General features: G+C 40.8%; 1 protein-coding gene across 1 annotated transcript in view; it reads right to left on the bottom strand.

The window, feature by feature from the left end:
• Positions 1-20,590, bottom strand: part of LOC122565046 (unconventional myosin-Vb-like) — a 187,612-nt gene that overhangs the window by 156,342 nt on the left and 10,680 nt on the right. Inside the window, exon 2 of the mRNA XM_087975842.1 lies at positions 8,256-8,366. Within this exon, the coding sequence (XP_087831968.1) occupies positions 8,256-8,366 (111 nt within the window). The remainder of the gene's footprint in view (positions 1-8,255; positions 8,367-20,590) is intronic.

The raw sequence follows: 20,590 nt of genomic DNA, 5'->3' as shown, positions 1-20,590 counted from the left end.
CAGACATATGACAGAAGAATTCAGAAAGTATTCAGGACAGTTTCCAAGAAAGGTTTTAGATCCAACCAAGGATCAGCCTGAGTTATGGCAATGCTTAGTATATTATCTGAGTAAAAGATTCTCTAGTGAACAGTAATCATAACATGAAGAATTTGGCAGTTTAAGTGAGAAACTTAAATCCAATTGTTTCCAAACCAAGTCTAATTAGATAGGCACAAGGGCATCAATTTGGAAAACAATTTAACAGAAAAGACAGCTGAGAATCAATAGCAGACAGAGTCAGATGTACAGCATGGAAACAGACCCTTCATTCCAACTTGTCCATGCCCACCAGATATCCTCAATAAATCTAGTCCTATTTGACAGCATTTGACCTATATCCCTCTAAACCCATATTCATTTACCCATCCAGATGCCTTTGAAATGCTGCAATTGTACTAGCCTCCACTACTTCCTCTGACAGCTCATTCCATGTGAAAATGTTGCCCCGTTTAGGTCCCTTTTATTATCTTTCCCTTTACACCCTAAACCTATGCCCTCTAGTTTTGATTAGATTACTTAGTGTGGAAACAGGCCCTTCGGTCCAACAAGTCCACACCGACCCTCAGAAGAGCAACCCACCCGGACGCATTCCCCTATATTTACCCCTTCACCTAACACGACGGGCAATTTAGCATGGCCAATTCACCTAACCTGCACATCTTTGGACTGTGGGAGGAAACTGGAGCACCCGGAGGAAACCCACGCAGACACTAGGAGAATGTGCAAACTCCACACAGACAGTTGCCCGAGGCGGGAATCGAACCCAGGTCTCTGGTGCTGGGAGGCAGCAGTGCTAACCACTGTGCCACGTTTTGGACTCCCCTACTCTGGGGAAAAGACCTAGTCTATTTACCCTATCCATATCCCTCATTTTATAGACCTCTTTAAAAAAAGTCTCCCCTCAGCCTCTGATACTCCAGGGAAAAATAGCCTCAGCCTGTTCAGCCTCTCCTCCAACCCTAACAACATCCTCGTACATCTTTTTCGAACCCTTTCAAGTTTCACAACATCTTATAGCAGGGAGAGACATTTAAAAAAAAGTTCATGACTACACACTGATATCCCAGTAACGAGGATTGTAGGAAGGAGGTTTAACCTGCTTGGTGTAGCCCAAGTATTCAAGGAGAGCATCAAATTGGAAAAATACAATGGGGCAAAAATAAGTGGTAAACCAGATTAACTTTCATTTTTTAAAAACATTTCTAATCACGAAGTGATTGTGTGAAAATAAACTTTGGGTGCAAACTGCCTAATGAAAAGGAGACATGAAGAGCTTCTTTAAAATATAAAAAGGAATAGAGGCCAAACTGAACATATGCCCCTTGGGAGAATGAGAGTGGAAACTAATAATGCAGGGGGGCGGGGGGGAGAAAGAGAAGGACAGGAAATGGCATAGGAGTAGTTGAATAAAGACTTGACATAGTATCCTCTACCATGAGGACCAAACATTATAAAAATATTAAATTTCGGAACAGGAGTAGGTCATTTACCCCTCAAGGCTGCTCTGCCATTCAATAAGATCATGGTTGATTTGTTCCAACTGTATATTCTCATCTTGGGCCTATATCCTTTGATACCCTGACTGTATTAAAAAAAGTGTGTCTCAAATTTAAGTTTAATAATTGAGTTGGCGTTGACCACTATTTGGAACTCTTGCTCAAACCTCCATTACCCTTTGGATGTAGAATTGCTTTCTAACATCTCTCTTGAATGGCCTGGCCCTATTCATCGACTATGCTCCGAGTTCTAGAATCTTTAATGGAAATTTTATCTTTAAATCAACCTAGTCTTTCCATTTAATATCCTGAAGACCTCAAAATAGAGCACCCATTTATTCTCTGGAATTTAGAGGATAAGGCCTAATTTGTCTCATATCTGAACTTCAGGGTTTAAGTTATCACCATTGTAAACCTGTGTTTAACACCCTCCAGGACCAAAACATCTTTCCGAAAGTGTGCTGTACAAATCTGCTCACAGATTCTAACTAGGGTTTTGCATATCTGCAGCATAGTGTCTGCATTTCTAAAGGCTGGGGTATAAGGATGAAGGCCATCATTCCATTAGTTGCCTTACAAAGAAAACTACAGTGCAAGAACAGGCCCTTCGGCCCTCCAAGCCTGCGCTGATCCACGTTCTCTACCTAAACCGGTCGCTTATCGAAGGGTTTATATCCCTGTGCTCCCTGCCAATTCACACATCCGTCAAGATACATCTTAAATGATGCTATTGATCCACCTTTATAACCTGCGCAGGCCCCCGCCACCCTCTGCGTAAAGAACGTTTCACACACACACACACACACGTCTCCCCTAAACCTTTTCCCTCTCACTTTGAACTTGTGACCCCTAGTAATTGAGTCCCTTACTCTGGGGAAAAAGCTTGCTATCCACCCTGTCTATACCTCATGATTTTGTAGACCTCAAATCAGGTCCCCCTCAACCTCAGTCTTTCTAATGAAAGAAATCCTAATCTATTCAACCTTTCTTCATAGCTAGCACCCTCCATTCCAGGCAATATCCTGGTGGTGAACCTCCTCTGCACCCTCTCCAAAGCATCCACATTCTTTTAGTGACATGGCAACCAGAACTGTGTGCAGTATTCCAAATGGGGCCAAACCAAAGTCGTAGACAACTGTAATATGACCTGCCAACTCTTATATTCTATACCCTGTCCGATGAAGGAAAGCATGCAGTTTGTCATGCAGTGGGCGGCATGGTGGCACAGTTGGCGGCATGGTGGCACAGTGGTTAGCACTGCTGCCTCACAGCGCCTGAGACCCGGGTTCAATTCCCGACTCAGGCGACTGACTGTGTGGAGTTTGCACGTTCTCCCAGTGTCTGCGTGGGTTTCCTCCGGGTGCTCCGGTTTCCTCCCACAGTCCAAAGATGTGCAGGTCAGGTGAATCGGCCATGCTAAATTGCCCGTAGTGTTAGGTAAGGGGTAAATGTAGGGGTATGGGTGGGTTGCGCTTCGGCGGGTCGGTGTGGACTTGTTGGGCCGAAGGGCCTGTTTCCACACTGTAATCTAATCTAATCTAATTGTCATCTTGACCACTTCACTGACCTGCATTGCCACCTTCAGGGAACAAGGGACCTGTACACCCAGATCTCCCTGTATGTCAATTTTCCCCAGGACCTTACTATTTAGTGTATAGTTCACTCTTGAATTGGATCTTCCAAAATGCATCACCTCACATTTGCCTGAATTGAACTCCATCTGCCATTTCTCTGCCCATCTCTCCAATCTACCTAAATTTTGCTGTACTCTGACAGTCCCCTTCACTATCTGCTACTCCAGTGTTGCATCTTCTGCAAACTTGCTCAACAGGCAACTGATACCTTCCTCCAAATCGTTCATATATAATCACAAACAGTGATCCCAGCACAGATCTCTGTGGAACACCACTGGTCACAGGTCTCCATTTTGAGAAACTCACTTCCACTACTATAGTCTCCTGTTGTCCAGCCAGTTCTCTATCCATCTAGCCAGAACACCCTGGACCCAATGCAACCTTCACCTTCTCCATCAGCCTACCATGGGGAACCTATCAAATGCCTTAAAGTCCATGTCCATGACATCTACAGCCCTTCCCCCAATCAACTTTGTCACCACCTCAAAAGAATTCTATTAGGTTTGTAAGACATGACCTTCCCAGCACAAAAACCATGCTGCCCATTACTGATAAGCCATTTTTCTTCCAAATGGGAATAGATCCTATCCCTTAGTATCTTCTCCTGCAGCTTCCCTACCATTGATGTCAGGCTCACCAGTTTATAATTACCGGTAGTATCCCTGCTACCCTTCTTAAGCAAAGGGACAACATTAGCAATTCTCCAGTCCTTTAGGATCTCACCCATGTTCAAGGATGCTGCAAAGATTGGTTAAAGCCCCAGCTACTTCCATGCTCTTCCCTCAGTAACCTGGGGTAGATCCCATCCGGACCTGGGAACTTGCCCACCTTAAATGTCTTTTAAGAATACCCAATACTTCCTCCTTCCTTATGCTGACTTGACCTAGAATATTCAAAGATCTATCCCTAACCTCAACATCTGTCATGCCCCTCTCCTGTGAATACCAACACAAAGTACTCGTTAATAATCTCACCCATTTTCCCTAACTCTGCCTTGTATATAAAAAGGGGTAAAAAAGTAGAGTTTAGAGATAAAAAGAAAGGAATGCTTATAGGTGCAAGGGAAAGACCCAGCAGTTGGAATTAAAATGAATCAACATGAAGTATCTCTGCAAATGGGGTGAAGAGAGGACATAATTTCAGGTAAATGATTTGAAAAAAAAAAACAGATGTTTACAAAGAATTTTCCTGTGAAAGAAAAGCACTCAATTTGAGTAAAAGTTAGAGATACTAAAATTAAACTTTCGCATATACTCAAAATTAGATTTATTTCCAGAGATGGGCTGCAAGGATTTTTTTGCCTATCTTGCAGAATCAGAAGACACCCTGCACAATACAGTGCAGAACGAGTAAAATCTTGAAGTTTAGAATAAGGGCAAACTTAAAAATCAAAGAGGACAAAAACAATAACAGGAGGGAGGAATCCAAAGAAACTAGGAGTACCACCACTGAAAATGGATGGTATCCAAGTGGAAATGTTCTATTTTGGACAAATAACAAAAGATGGAAGGTGAGATGCTGAGGTTAGGGTGCTGAGGAAATTCATCTTCACAAAATTGTCTGAAAGTATCCGCAAGAAGATTCAAAACTTGTGATGAGGAAAAAAGCTCAAGATGCTACATTTTACACACTTCTGGGATACCACAAAAGCTGGAAAGAAAATCTATGGAAGGAAATAAAAAGCCTTCAAAATGTCGATGCTACAACATATGCTGAGCAATTCATAAACATCACAAGGCAAAAAAGAGGAGACATTGAACAATTTCCTTTTTGTTCATGAAATTTGAAAAGTGGCATCTAGAAAACAATGGGTCAATATTTTAGATATTTAATCAAGTTCAAAACCTACAGATTTTTCTGTTAGAGGGTAAAAGTAGAGGGCAGCAGAAAGAGCATAGCTGGATGGTAAGTGAGGAGTGGCTGCATACAAGGTATAGTGAATATGAGAGAGTGGAATTAAAGAGAAGCGAGTGTGGTTTATCATAGCAGCTATTCACCTGAGGGGAATGGCTACAAGTTGCAGCAGAATCCTCATTGAGTACAACAATCAACACCATTGGCAATTCTCAACCTTGGTGTTTGAAGTGGAAGAAATGGGAAGAGGGTACACTCACCTAACTGCCAAGTACAAGCAACAGCTAACCAATTGTCTCAAAAATGCTTAATTTTCTAGCTAGAAGGGAATTCAATATTCTAGTCATATTAAAGTCCACATCTTGCCAAAATACAATACACTGTGCCATCAAGTCATTAATTTTAACCACATTTTTCAAACAGTTCTTCATGTGAAGAAACAAAGATTGGATGATATAAAAAAAAGTGTGCAGATAGAGGCCATTCAGCCCATCAGGGCTGCACCAACCCTCTGAAGCACATTACACCCCAGCCCATCCTATCCTTGTAAGCTTGTACTTCCCATAGCCAACCTCATCCAGCCTGCACATGATGGCAGAATTTAGCATGGCCAATCCACCTAACCTGTATATCTTTGGACTGTGGGAGGAAACCCACACAGACACAAGGTGAATGTCTGCATGGAATTTGCAGAATCACCCAAGGCTGGCTTGAACTTGGGTCCCTGGTGCCGAGAGGCAAAATACAAAAAAAAAAGTGTTACAAGTTAACATGTTGATTTTCTCATCACTGGAAGCTGGCTTCTGATCCATTCCAGTCAATGCCAAAAGAAGTCATACCAAATAAGTTAGTTATCAGAAGCAGAACAAATACTGAGATTTTTGTTCTAAAGTGAGATTTTTGCCAAGAAGTAGGAGGTTTTTAAACCAATAGACTGCCATTGTACCAACATTCTCTACTCCAGCCCTGGACATGCAAAAATCACAGTTTGCACCCAATAAATTATTTAACCATGCTGAAATTTTATTTGAAGTATTTCATAATTTCAGCCTGGCCCTACTTTTTTTTTTAAAAAAAAGGACATGATGCATTGGAGAATAATATAGTTGGAAAAAAATTGGTGGAACGATTTACAGAAAGTTAACAGAATCAGAGTCAGACCTTTAAAATTAAGCAGCTGAAGTGGCCAGATAGAGCTATTTTTCACCAAGCCATTTGCATGGCAGGTTTCAATCATAATCAATCAACAATTCAATTCCAAAATAATTTCCATGATTAGAAATATATATAACACAACCTAGCTTTAGCCAATGAAGCACATTAGTATCAGACAATATGGCAGTTTGGACACTTTTGGTTGTTAGCTTTATGCAAACTTTTTACAGCAACAATGTTGACAAATGCAACCATTTGGCACCAAAATTTCTGCTTTTAACATTCCTCATTACTTGAGCAGGCACCAAATCCAAACCCTCCCACTGGAGGGCAGTGTATAGTGTGATTTTCAAAATGTAGCAATTTTTCGAAGAATGGTAACAATTCCACAGAACAATCAGCTTTTAAGTCTAATAAACTATAATTTTGCCTTTTGACCAATACACCACACATTATGCTAAGCTTTAAGTGATCACAAATCTGACCTCCGCATCGCAAACCACTCATGGATTGGACAGCATTAAATTGCTTTGAATTGCATACAGAATGCGTTTCGTGTCCATAAAACCCATACTTCAGCTATCAAGCTTATATAATGGAAAAATCATGTCAATGGAAACTCAGTTTATATAATTGCACAATTCTGGGCCAGCATCTGATTACAAATGTTTCATTGTCAGTGCAAAAACAAACTCTTCACCTCATTCCCAGTTAATAAGACACAGATGTAAAGCCATTTAAGCAGCACCTTTAGAATAAGACGTCTCAAGGGGCTTGACAGAAGTGTTATAAAATTTGACACCAAACCAAGAGATTCAACCAGATGACCAAAAGTTTGATTAGCGTTAGCTTTCAAGAAAAGCCTTCACATGAAGGAAGCAGGCAGGGACATTGCAAGTGGGTTGGTTTCTAAAATCAGTTTTAGAAGAGACACCAGTGCACATAACAGTTACATGTATTTTACACTGACCTGTATCTTAAGATAGTTTTTAAGATCAAAGCCTCTGCCTTTCTCAAAATTCTAGGTTTTATTTGAGCTTTTGTTTTCTTAAAAAGCCTCAGCTTTAGAACTTGTGCATTTGTGGCATTAAGCAGCTCAAGGAATTCTCCAGCACACAATTGGACAAAAGTTGAGTGGCGAGAAGGGATCCCATCTATTTCAAGATCAAGTTTTTATTCTGCTGTTTGAAAATAAAGTTCCCCAAAACTAAATTATGATGTGGAGGTGCCAATGTTGGACTGGAGTGGACAAAGTTTTTTTAAAAAAAAAAAATCACAACACCAGGTTATAGTCCAATAAACGTGTTGAACTGTAACCTGGTGTTGAGATTTTAAACTGAATTATGCAAGACTTAAATCATGCGAATGGTATTTTTTAAAAAAAAAGTGATTTGTTCTATTTGTGTCTTACTCAAGCCCCTGCGATTACCAGGATAATTATGGATTTACACCAATGTTATTAAAAATTGTATCTATAACTACTTGTTTCATTGTTAATGTTTCAGTTTTCAGCAATCAAGGACATGTTAACATATTTCAAAATGGCCAAAGTACTGATTTAATTAACTTTAGGGCATAATTTGCAATACGTAATAGGCTCATACTCTATTCTTCTGCTACTTGTACATATCACCAAGATGTGCACCCAACACAAAAACCAGGAAATCAGCCAGCAAAAGGCTAAAGAGAAGCAAGACAAAAATGTGTTTGAGACTAAAAAATAACTCCTTTTTGAGTTGTCAATGAAAAAAATGGTTTCTAGTTTTCTACTCTTTTAAAGATTGCTATCTGCCCTCCACTATTCGTTGCTTTAAAGAGTTACAGTTCAATTGTAACCTACTGCAGGTTCTCAATTTAAACCATTGTAGCAAAAATGCATAGCTGTAGTTGTGTTTTGGTATTTTAAAAAAATCAGCAGTTTTGAGCAAGAAACGAGAATCAAATCGCTAATAAATTCAATGTTACAAGCACCATAAATAGAAAACAATATAGAAATCTACAACATTTGTTGCAGCAATTCAAATTTTAAGTAAAATGGTGGTGGGGGGATTATTTTGTGCCACCTTAAACTTACAGTTCCATCTTGCAGTTTGAGATAAAGGATGTGGTCATCTTCCTTAAAATCTTTTGTTAGTTCAGCTGACTTCCACACCTCTTGTGTATCGGGAATCCATACTTTGGTTGACTAAAGCAAAAGTAGATAAGATCATGAGTAATAATTGGGAAAGCAGTTGATCAGCAAGATTAAGTAACTATATTACTTTGAAGGAAAACTAACTACTTTCTGATAACTTCACCCCAACCCCAAAGCAATGCTATATACTCCAGATTACAAAACTCAAGTTGTTTCAATAAATCCAACATCTCCAGGTGCTGAACATTTCAACCTTGGTTTTAAAAAAGTAGCACACAAAGAGGCAATAATTTTTGGACCAAGATTCAAAAAAAAAATTGAGACTATCTCAATTATCAGTACAATGTAGGAAGAATGTCGTCTACGTAACAGACTTTCTTGGGTGCAATTATAAATGTACAAAGAGGTGACCAAGTGTAAAGATGAGGGCTGTGCATTTGACAGTCTTTATGAACTTCAAGGCTCTTGATAAGGTCCACATAGGAGGCCGACAGCAAAAAGATAAGAGCCCATGAGATTAAAGGAAATCTGACTAATTGTTCCAGAACTAACCAGATAGCAAGAATCAGAGGATGATTAGTGGAGGGGTGCTTGTGACTGGAAACCAGTGTCCAGTCAGGTTCCACAGAGATCATTGTTGAGCCACGTGCTATTTGTGGTTCATACAAAAAATTTAAACTTCAACATTGGAGATTTGATCAACAAGTTTGGAGGAGTGGTAAATAGTGAGGAGGATAGCCTTAGAGTACAGAAGAATATAGATGCACTAACCAATGGCAAGCAGATTTGAACCTGGTCAGTGCATCTTCCTGCGAGGTGAAGCACAGGATAGGACAAGGAAGGCTAGTGAATACACGATCAACAGCAAGACCCTGGGAAGCACCAAGAATCAGAGGGACCTTGGTGTGCATTTCACCAGTACCTTAAAAAGAGAGCAGGAAGGTTTATAAAGTGGCTAAGGTGGAAGGTAGAATACTTGCCTTTATTGGTTGAGGCACAGAATTTAAAGAGCATGGAGGTTATGGTGGAAGTTTACGAAACATTGGTTATGCCACAGCAACAGCACTGTGCACAGAGGAATGGCTTCCAATGGAAAGGCTGCATACACCTGCTGTCCTTTTCCTTCCAGATAAAGTGGTTGTGGAAGGTGTAATCTAAGAATTTTGGTAAGTTTCTGCAGCGTACCTTGTAGGTCATATGTACTGCTACTACTGAGCAGTGGTGGGAGGAGGAAATGAGGAGGTGCCAATTAAGCAGGCTGCTTCGTCTCAGATGGTGTCAAGCTTGGTGCTGTGAGAGCTGTAATCATCCAGGCAAGGGGGTGGGGGGTGGGTGGGGCAGTATTCAAAGTTGGTTGGCTGACAGGAAACCAAAGAGTAGTGATAAACGGCTCCATTTTAGAAAGGCAGGCAGTGACCAGTGGGGTACCGCAGGGATCAGTGCTGGGACCGCAGCATTTTACAATATATATTAATGATATAGAAGATGGTATTAGTAATAATATTAGCAAATTTGCTGATGATACTAAGCTGGGTGACAGGGTGAAATGTGAGGAGGATGTTAGGAGATTACAGGGTGACCTGGACAGGTTAGGTGAGTGGTCAGATGCATGACAGATGCAGTTTAATGTGGATAAATGTATGGTTATCCACTTTGGTAGCAAGAACAGGAAGGCAGATTACTACCTCAATGGAATCAATTTAGGTAAAGGAGCAGTACACAGAGATCTGGGTGTTCTTGTACATCAGTCAATGAAGGTAAGCATGCAGGTACAGCAGGTAGTGAAGGCAGCTAATAGCATGCTGGCCTTCATAAGAGGGGTTGAGTATAGAAGCAAAGAGGTTCTTCTGCAGCTGTACAGGGCCCTGGTGAGACCATACCTGGAGTATTGTGTGCAGCTCTGGTCTCCAAATTTGAGGAAAGACATTCTGGCTATTGAGGGAGCACAGCGTAGGTTCACGAGGTCAATTCCTGGAATGGCAGGACTACCTTACACTGAAAGACTGGAGCGACTGGGCTTGTATGCCCTTGAGTTTAGAAGACAGAGGGGATCTGATTGAGACATAAGATTATTAAAGGATTGGACACTCTGGCAGCAGGAAACAGGTTTCCGGTGATGGGTGAGCACCGAACCAGAGGACACAGCTTAAAAATACGGGTAGACCATTTAGGACAGAGATGAGGAGAAACTTCTTCACCCAGAGAGTGGTGGCTGTGTGGAATGCTCTGCCCCAGAGGGCAGTGGAGGCCCACTCTCTGGATTCATTTAAGAAAGGAATGGATAGAGCTCTCAAGGATTGTGGAATCAAGGGTTATGGAGATAAAGCAGGAACAGGATACTGGTTAAGGATGATCAGCCATGATCATATTGAATGGTGGTGCAGGCTCGAAGGGCAGAATGGCCTACTCCTGCACCTATTGTCTATCGGTCAGAGTATTGAGTACAGGAGTTGGGAAGTCATGATGCGGCTGTACAGGACATTGGTTAGACCACTGTTGGAATATTGCGTGCAATTCTGGTCTCCTTCCTATCAGAAAGATGTTGTGAAACTTGAAAGGATTCAGGGAAGATTTACATGGATGTTGCCAGGGTTGGAGGATTTGAGAAATAGAGAGAGGCTGAACAGGCTGGGGCTGTTTTCCCTGGAGTATGGAAGGCTCAGGGGTGACTTTCTAGAGATTTATAAAATCATGCGGGGCATGGATAAGATAAATAGACAAAGTCGGTTCCCGAGGGTGAGGGAGTTCAGAACTATAGAGGGCATAGATTTAGGGTGAGAGGGGAAAGATGTGAGACCCAAGGGGCAACTTTTTCACACAGAGGGTGGTATGTGTATGGAATGAGCTGCCAGAGGAAGTGGTGGAGGTTAGTACAATTACAACATTTAAAAAGGCATCTGGATGGGAATATGAATAGGAAGGGTTTGGAGGGATATGGGCCAGGTGCTGGCAGATGGGATTAGATTGGGTTGGGATATCTGGTCGGCATGGACAAGTTGGACCGAAGGATCTGTTTCCATGCTGTACATCTCTCTGACTCTGAGATGCAGCAGAGTCTTTGGGGAGTCAGGAGCGGCATTACTTATGAAGTTATCCTAGCCTCTGACTTGATCCTTGCAGCTGCTGTGTTGATGTGCCGAGTTCAGTTCAGTTTCTGGTCAAAGTATCTCTGAGACTCTTTTACAAGCAATGATTTTAAAGATTGCGACTCTACGGAGTTAATAATGAGAGGTGATCGCATCAAAAAAAAATTAAGGGGATTGACAATAGATGGTTCCCCTCATGGGAGGGTGCAGGACTAGAGGGCACAGTCTCAGAATAAAAAAGGGGTACCAATTCAAGGTTAGGATATGGAGGAAATTTTTCCGTCAGAGGGCTGGGGTGTCTTTGAAACTCCAACAGAGCGCCATGCAGCCAGTATCTTCATACATATTTAAAAAGGCCGATACAGGTGGATACTTTATCAATGGGATGTCAAGAGTTAGAGGAAGGACAGGGAAATGGATGTAGAGAAATGTCAGATTAGCCATGATGCTATCAAATGGCGGAGCAGGTCGGAGGGGCCAAACAACCTACTCCTGTTCCTTTATTGTTTAAAAGGCGTCTTACTGCCTTGAAGGGATCAATGGTCAAGGGATAGACTAATGGTAGAGGACAGATGTTTAAAGTGGATGAGGGAAATCCGTTTTCACCCAGGAGATATTGGGAATCTGGAAGTCACTGCTTGTCAGAGCGACAGAGATAGAAACTCTCATAATATTTAAATATTTTAGAATGGTACCAAAGCATACAAGGCTAGGGTCAAGAGTGTGGTGCTAGAAAAGCACAGGTCAGGCAGCATCCGAGAAGGAGAATCGACATTTCAGGCATAAGCCCTTCATCAGGGTATGCAATCTGACCTGCTGTGCTTTTCCAGCACCACACTTTTAGACTCTGCTCTCTAGCATCTGCAGTCCTCACCTTCTCCATACAAGGCTAGGGGCCAAGTGCTGGAAAATGGGATTTGTTTTTAACCAATAGGCTTGTCCTCTACAACTATGCTCAGAATTGGTTACAACCCATTAGTAATTTGAGTATTTTTAAAACAAAAATATAGCAAAGTTGCTTGGTCAATTACAGCAGAATGTAATTACATACTCATCCTGACCTTTCCATTCACATTAGTTTTAGCTTCTGGGTTTTTGTAATTCTAGCTAAAAACTTTTACCTACTCAGTGTATTCCCCTCCATTCTTCGTACTTAAGTATTCCCACTGGGGATTTTTTTCTGGGCAATGGATTCATTTCATCTAATAGTTCATGTAATCTGTTACCCATCACAACAACATTTACACAATTGCTAAATTTTCCTCAAGGATTGCATTTTTAAAACTCAGCAGCTTGGAGTCATTTAATAAGATTGTTAACTCTTATGCAGTTAGACTGACATTTGGAATGTTTATTGGTCACTAGCTTAGAGTCCAAAAGCTGACCTGAAAAAGGATTGCAAGGCCAGCATGTGTGTCCGTTGAAACATTCAACTGCCATTCTTAAAAAAGTTCTCTCTAGCCAATACTAACAATGTTTTCCAAAAATCACAACACATTTTGGAAAGAGAGTCATTTCCTTTAGATTGACACAGCAATTATAATTGGCAATCCCCAAGGGCATGCCAGCAGGGAGCCCCAGTGAGAAAAGTATTGAGTGCACCGCGAGTTCAGTGACAATTAATGCAAGTATCACGTTTAAACAAAAAGGCGCTGAATGAAAATATCGGCATCCATTTAGCTCTTCTCTTAATCTGTCTCGTGTGGTAGTGTTTAGTTTAAAAAATGATTTAAACAGTAGTTTGCAGAGCTCGCAGGTTTTTTTTTGAAAATTCATTCATGGGACCAAGGCAAAACCAGCTAGACTAGCATTTATTGCTTGTCCTTAATTTGCCCACAGGGCAGTTAAGAGTCAGTTAAGAATAGGACAAAAGGATCTTTATAAAAGGTGACAAAAATAGGCATACTTGGTCACATACAAAAACTATTTGCTTATTGTAACAGATGGCTGGTCTCTCTAAAACGCTGGCCCCTCCTAACAGTTACTAGCACATGTCAGTCTGAACTATATACTCCAGACGTGGAATGCAGTTTGAATCTCAAGACTGTAAAGACCATAATACTAAGCATATTTTTAAACATTCATCAGGTTGTGGGGGTGTGGGGTGCAATTTTGGCAACTACCACAAAGCAGCAAGCTGTGTAACCATGACAACAGAATCCCAAAGCCACACTAGCTAAAAGAAAGGCTAAAGAGCAGTGTTATTTTTGAACTTATTTAGGATTAACTTCTTGTACAACATGCTTGTAATTTCTTCATAAGCCATACCAAGCACGGTGATCACATCTCCCAGAACTTCAAATCAACATTGACATAAAAGATAGCGATGGTAGTACAGTAAATCACAAATCAAACAATGCTGCATCAATATATCAACAGATTATTGGCCTCAGATAGTGAGGTGGTGAGAATGCAGTGGAAAGCAAATACTCAGTGAAAGATAAATATATGCTTTCAATGAAGAGTGAAGAATTGATCAGAATTAAATTACAAACATCAAACCTGACAAGAAAAGCTGCTGGCAGAATGTTATGATTGGTTTATTCAAGCATGAAACAGCACAGCACTGAACAACAATACTATATTTTTAAATGCTGATGTTTTAAAATTATTTTTTTTAAAAAAAACTTTATTGCAGCTGTGCAACATTGTAGAAGCCAACACTAAAAGTGGTAAATTAACTCCCCTTTGTTTAAAGATTCAGAGACAAGTGCCCACTTTGGCAAAAACAGAAATTGCAGAGAGTGTTACTGCTCAAATTTCCAATACAATTGGTGTAACAAATCAGCTTGCTGTCTCATTTCACTGGACAGTTGAGCTAATACAATGTCTTGAAATTATAAACAGTGAATACAGTAACAATGGTGACTCAAGCAGCATTAACAGCTGAAATAGGTCGTGTTAAAAAAACCCGACTCCACCACAAAATTCCATTTCAACAATATAGAATCACCTACCAATTTCATTGAACACTATATATAAAAAAAAGAGTTTGCTTCACAAGTCTTTTATAAAGAGTGTGCTCAAAGACCCAAGAAAATAAGCTCAATTTGAAGATCTTCCTACAACAGCTGCAATCTCTCCAGGATCATTATTTCAATTGGGTGGGTGGGCCACCCATAGAATTATTTTAAAATCAACATTAAGAGGAATAATTTAAGCTTAAAATGGTCTAATCATTTGCACTGGATTGGCCATTTTACCCAGACTATACCAAACAAAAAAAAACTGAACTAGTCTGAGATCTGAGACTCCAAAATTTAAAGACTTCTTCCAAATCAGTTAACCTTGAAATTCATTTTAAACCAGGGAAGTTTTGATTAAAAAAATTAACATAAGATTATGAACTGCATAAAATATTTTACAATAGTAAAGTAAGTGGATCGTTTCATATAGGTCATTAAATGGCAACACTAAACTACCAGTGAGAATGAATTATTGGGTATCTTTGTTGGTTGAACACAACTAAAAATATTTACGTATCATTTTACACCCAACAGATGAAGTTTGAGTCTTAGTTTGAAATATGACAAACATATGTATAAATGAAAAGCACAATTATATTCAAAATAGAGTAGTAGAGCTAATCGAATTGCTTACATTCTATTAACACCTACCATTGTAAATTTCAATGCAGAGATATAACTAGTTTTTACGTGTTTTTTTTAAAATGACCAATTAAAAAATGTTTCCCGAAAGTCCAGTGTTAAATCAATAAACTGATCTTCAATATTTTTGATTCAGCATTATAACATAACTAGGGTGACAAATGTGAAGAAGTTGGAGAGGTGATTACAAGAGATAGTCAGATGTACAGCACAGGAACAGACCCTTCGGTTCAACTAGTCCATGCCAACTAGAGAGCCCAACCTAATTTAGTCCCATTTGCCAGCACTTGGCCCATATCCCTCAAAACCCTTCCTATTCATATACCCATCCAAATGCCTTTTAAATGTTGCAATTGTACTAGCCTCCACCACTTCCTCTGACAGCTCATTCCATACACGTACCACCCTCTGCGTGAGAAATTTGCCCTTAGGTCCCTTTTATATCTTTCCCCTCTCACCCTAAATCTATGCCCTCTAGTTCTGGATTCCCCACCACCACCCCAGGGAAGACTGTATTTATCCTAGTCACTTCCCTCCTGATTTCATAAACCTTCATAAAAGGTCACTCCTCAGCCTCTGATGCTCTAGGGAAACATCCCCAGCCTATACAGCCTCTCCCTATAGCTCAAATCCTCCAACCCTGGCAACATCTTTCTAAAATCTTTTCTGAACCCTTTCACGTTTTACAACATCCTTTTGATAGGAAGATCAGAATTGCACGCAATATTCCAATAGTGGCCTAACCAATGTTCTGTACAGCTATAACATGACTCTTCCCCCCCCCACCCCCAACTCCTATACTCAATGCTCTGACCAAAACAAAACATCTTCTTCACTATCCTATCTGCCTGCGACTCCACTTTCAAGGAGCATGAACCTGCACTCCAAGGTGTCTCTGTTCAGCAACACTCCCTAGGACCTGACCATTAAGTGTATAAGTCCTGCTAAAATTTGCTTTCCCAAAATTCAGCACTTCACATTTAGCCAAATTAAACTCCATCTGCCAATCAGCCTATTGGGCCATCTGATCAAGATCCTATTGTAATCCAAGGTAACCTTCTTCGCTGTCCACTACACCTCCAATTTTAGAGTCATCTGCAAATTTAGTAACTATACCTCTTATGTTCATACCCAAGAAAAGTAGCAGACCCAGCATCAATCCTTGTGGCACGCCACTGGTCACAGGCTTCCAGTCTGAAAAACAACCCTTCACCACCACCACCCTCTGTCTTCTACCTTTGAGCCAGTTCGGTATCCAAAAGGCTAGATTCCCCCCACATTCTCGCTAACCAGTCTCCAATGGGGAACCCTGTCAAATGCCTTACTGAAGTCCACCACTCTGCCCTAATCTCACTAAAATGACAGTAAATTTTCATAAGATTTGCTTCAATAACTTATTTTAAAAGGTGTTCAAGTAAACTAGAGATGGAGACAGTTTGAATGAGAATGATTTATTTTAAAAAAATTGAGCACATGGGGGACATGGCTCATGAAGAGCATGTCTCATCTCAAACATCCTTTGTTTCACAGATTGATACATTTTACAATCCTGTTGGACGTTCTCCTCATAGTTGCCCAAAGCGATTCAACTTTGCAATTCTATATAAACAAATCTGTGTTTGACACTCTCCAATAATAGTGTTCTTTTTAAGGCTAATCACTACTGCATTGCTCATTCCACAAATATCACACCTCCGTGTTTCAAAATAGTTCTGTTCAAAGTGATTATTTCTTTACAACATTGTTTTTTTAAGCTTCTGGGCTGGGTGTCCTCTGATTTTAAAACAGGTCTCCATTTCCCTTCACTGGAGCTCAAAACAAACAAGCCATAAACAGCAAAAAGGTATATGTCCCCTTGGACAATCCTTCAGCAGCTCCCACTCCCTGCAGTATCCCAGATGAAGTCAGAAGTGACATCCCAAAAGCCAATGGCTAGACACAAGTGAGCTTTAAAAAGAAACCAAGTCTGAGTGTTAAGAATCTGGATTAAGTACAGAATCAAGCATCAAAAGTCTTGCTCAACTTCTGAAAGTGGGCAGTTTATTTTGGAACTAGACAACCCTTTTGATTTTAAAAGGAAAAAAAAAATCACTTATGGCTGTATGACATGCAATTACCAGTTTACCGAGCAATCATGTATTATTTAGATTGTGGGCTATCTACATATTGTTCCACACAAAATTGGGACAAAACACTACACATCAACTAATGCACAAAATTAGTCAGATATTGCCAAGTAATTTATAATTTTAAATCAAGCAACCTCTTTCAGAATAAAAAAAAACAGCCACAGTAAAATGGAACACCCAGCAGGAAGCTTCCAAAAATCAGACATTTAAAAGCATTGATCAAATCAGCACAGATGCAGTAAGAGGTGTCGAACTTAGTGTGAATTCCTAAAGCATATTCTGAGAAAGCTTTCTATCCTGGAAGATGGGTCTTCAGGGGATGGCCATGCCACTCCCAGCCAAATGAGGATTTTAATTTGCAAAGAAAAAATGCTGGAGTAACAGCAGGAGGAATTTGTTTTTCAGGTCCAGTGACCCTTCTTCAGAACTGACAGTAACAGGGAAAGATGGCACGTGTGCAAAGAGATGGCTTTGTGGGGCTGGGGTGTCAGGGTGAAGGCAAAAGGAGTACACGATAAATGGGAGATGAATTCAAATCTAATTTGCATTGCTAAGACCAACTTGAGTCTGTATACCACTGATCAGGCTATGGTCATGATTGTAAAAAGGTAGAGTGTGCAGAAAGAGGATAAGACAGCATCCCAGGCCATTGAGGATTGGTATTCCATTGTTAAGTGGCCAAGTCCATCTGATCAATTGTCACTTCTGATGTACTTGTTTTGATAAAATCCATCTTATTTGTATCCAGTGTGATCTTGTATTTATTCAGAGGTTTGTGTTTTAAGATTAACACTAGTTTAGCAAGCAGGTTAACAGCCTCCCTAACAGAAACCCCAACTCTGCTCAAGTGTATTCACATAGCAATGAGCAGGTCATAAGCTGAAACTCTGCTTCTTAGCTTCCAATCATAAATACAAATAAATGCAAGAATATTCACAGTAAACAAAAGTCATTGACCCAACCAGACATTATCAGACCACGCACACATCCCTCATCTCCTGATGAGGGGCAAACCCCACCAATCCCATCCCAGCCCAGCCAGAGACTTTGTCTTCCCCATCCCCAGATGAAGGTCGATTCAATTAGATTGGACTGTGATTTGATGATTTCACATGACAACATTCCACAGTGACGGGAGATGTAATTTCTCCTGGTTGCTGAGAGTTAGCTTTTGTTGTTAGAGGATCAAAATCCTGCGTGGTGCAATTCTGCAAGAAAAGCTCAAAGGAATGGTCATATCTTAGAGGGGAGACTATTTAGTTTTCACTTTAACTGGGGCAGTTCTATGAAGCCTGGGAATAAGATACCTGTGTGGATCAGTGCTGCTGTAAGGAAGGACATAATGCACTAAAGTTACCTTAGCTTTGAGCTAGCCCCAGGCCAAAGTGCTGGGATGAAACCTTGATGGGAATAAACTGTAGTACATTGACATTCAGATACATGGTAGCTCAAGGAAATAGCTATATGCAGTTCCAGTCTAAAAAGATGAAGTCACTTATGACTTATTTTCCTCAGCTGCAATAGACAGGGCCTATGGCATGAGAATTGTACAAATATATAAAGAGAGCCTTTCTCAGGATAGCAGCTGGTGACATGGTGTTCTGCAAGGGTCACAATTTTTCACTTTATACATTAACGATCAAGATAAGGAACTAACGGCATTTTGGCTAAGTTTGCAGATGATAAAAAAGGAGAGAGAGAGAGGGCAGATAATACTGAGGCAGCAGGGAGGCTGCAGAAGGATTTGGACAGGTCAGGAGAGTAGGCAAAGAATTGGCAGGTGGAATACAATGTGGGAAAGAGAGGGGTCAGGCACTTGAAGAATAGAAACATGGACTATTTTCTAATGGGGAGAAAATTCACTAGTCTGAGGTGCAAAGAGACTTGGGAGTTCCAGTCCAGGATTCTCTCAAGGTAAACTTGCAGGTTGAGTTAGTAGTTAGGAAGGCAAATGCAATGATAGCATTTATTTTGAGAGGATTTGAATATAAAAGCAAAAATGTACTTCTGAGGCTGTATAAGGCTCTGGTCAGACCACATTTGGAATATTGTGCAATGCTGGGCCCCATACCTCAGGAAGAAATGGACTGGCCCTGGAGCATGTTCAGAGGAGATTTGAGAGAATGGTCCCAGAAATGAACAGCATAACAAAAAGGAACATTTGAGGATGCTGAATTTATACTCAAATGGAGAATGCAAGGACTGTGGATGCTGGAGATCAGAGTCAAGCATTTGGTGCTGGACAAGCACAGGTCAGACAGCATTCAAAGGAGGAGAATCAGCGTTTTGGACATAATCCCGTCATCAGGAATGAGGCTTGTGGGTCGGGGCTGAGAGATAAACGGGAGGGGGTGGGGTGGAGAGGTAGCTGGGAAAGTGATAGGTGGATGAAGGTAGGGAGAAGGTGATAAGTCAGAGGGGGCAGTGATGGATGGGTCACGGTCACAGTGCTGAGTTGGAGGTTTGGGATAATGTGGGAGGAGGAAAATAAGGGAGCTGTTAAAATCCATATTTATCCCATGTGATTGCAGGGTTCCAAGGTGGAATGAAGCATTCCTCCTCCAGGTCACGTCCATGTTATCTACTGCATCTGTTGCACCCAGTGTGGTCTCCTCTACAGCAGGGAGACAGGAAGCCTTCTTGCAGATCATTTCAGAGAACATCTCTGGGACATCTGCACCCACCAACCCCACACCCTATGGCTGAACACTTCAATGCCCTCCCTCCCACTCCAAGGACATGCAGGTCCTGGGTCTACTCCACTGCCAAACTGTTACCACCCAAGTTCAGAATTTGTCTTTTGAACCAGTGCTATCCAGGTTTAGTCAATGCATATGAAGTGGTTTAATAATTAACTTGCATATATTTCTGTAGCCATGGTGATTTATTTTAGAAAGGTTGCATGAGAGCAGGTTTTAATTTCTTTGGGAAAGTGTTAAAATTAACGAAGTAAACAAGCTTCAGTTAGAAGGCTCTGGATAAGGTCTAGGCAGCTAAGAACAGAACGAGCCCTGGAGGAATATCAGAAGAGTAGGACACGTCTTAAATGAGAAATCAAGCGGACTAAAAGGGGTCATGAAATAGCTTTAGCGAGCAGAATTAAGGAGGATCCCAAAGCATTTTATTCTTATACAAGCAGCAAGCAGGTAACGAGAGAAAGGATTGGTCCACTAAAGGATAACAAAAGAAGACTGTGTCGAACCTGAGAGAATGGGTGAGATTCTGAATGATTACTTTGCATCAATGTTCACTGAGGAGAGGAACATGATGAATCTTGAGATTAAAAGATAAAAGTTTGATTAGTCTGGATCACGTTGACATAAGTAGAGAAGATGTGTTGGATAGGCTAGACGTTAAGGTGGACAAATCCCCAGGACCAGATGGGATCTATCCCAGGTTGCTGAGGGAGGCAAGAGAGGAAATAGCTGGGGCCCTGACATATCTTTGTGGCA

This window comes from Chiloscyllium plagiosum, unplaced genomic scaffold, assembly GCF_037043375.1.
Source record: "Chiloscyllium plagiosum isolate Xiang-an unplaced genomic scaffold, Cpla_swu_hap1 HiC_scaffold_28, whole genome shotgun sequence".
NCBI classification, from domain to species: domain Eukaryota; kingdom Metazoa; phylum Chordata; class Chondrichthyes; order Orectolobiformes; family Hemiscylliidae; genus Chiloscyllium; species Chiloscyllium plagiosum.
Note: the sequence above shows the minus strand (reverse complement) of the source record. Positions and strands in the feature narration are given on the sequence as shown.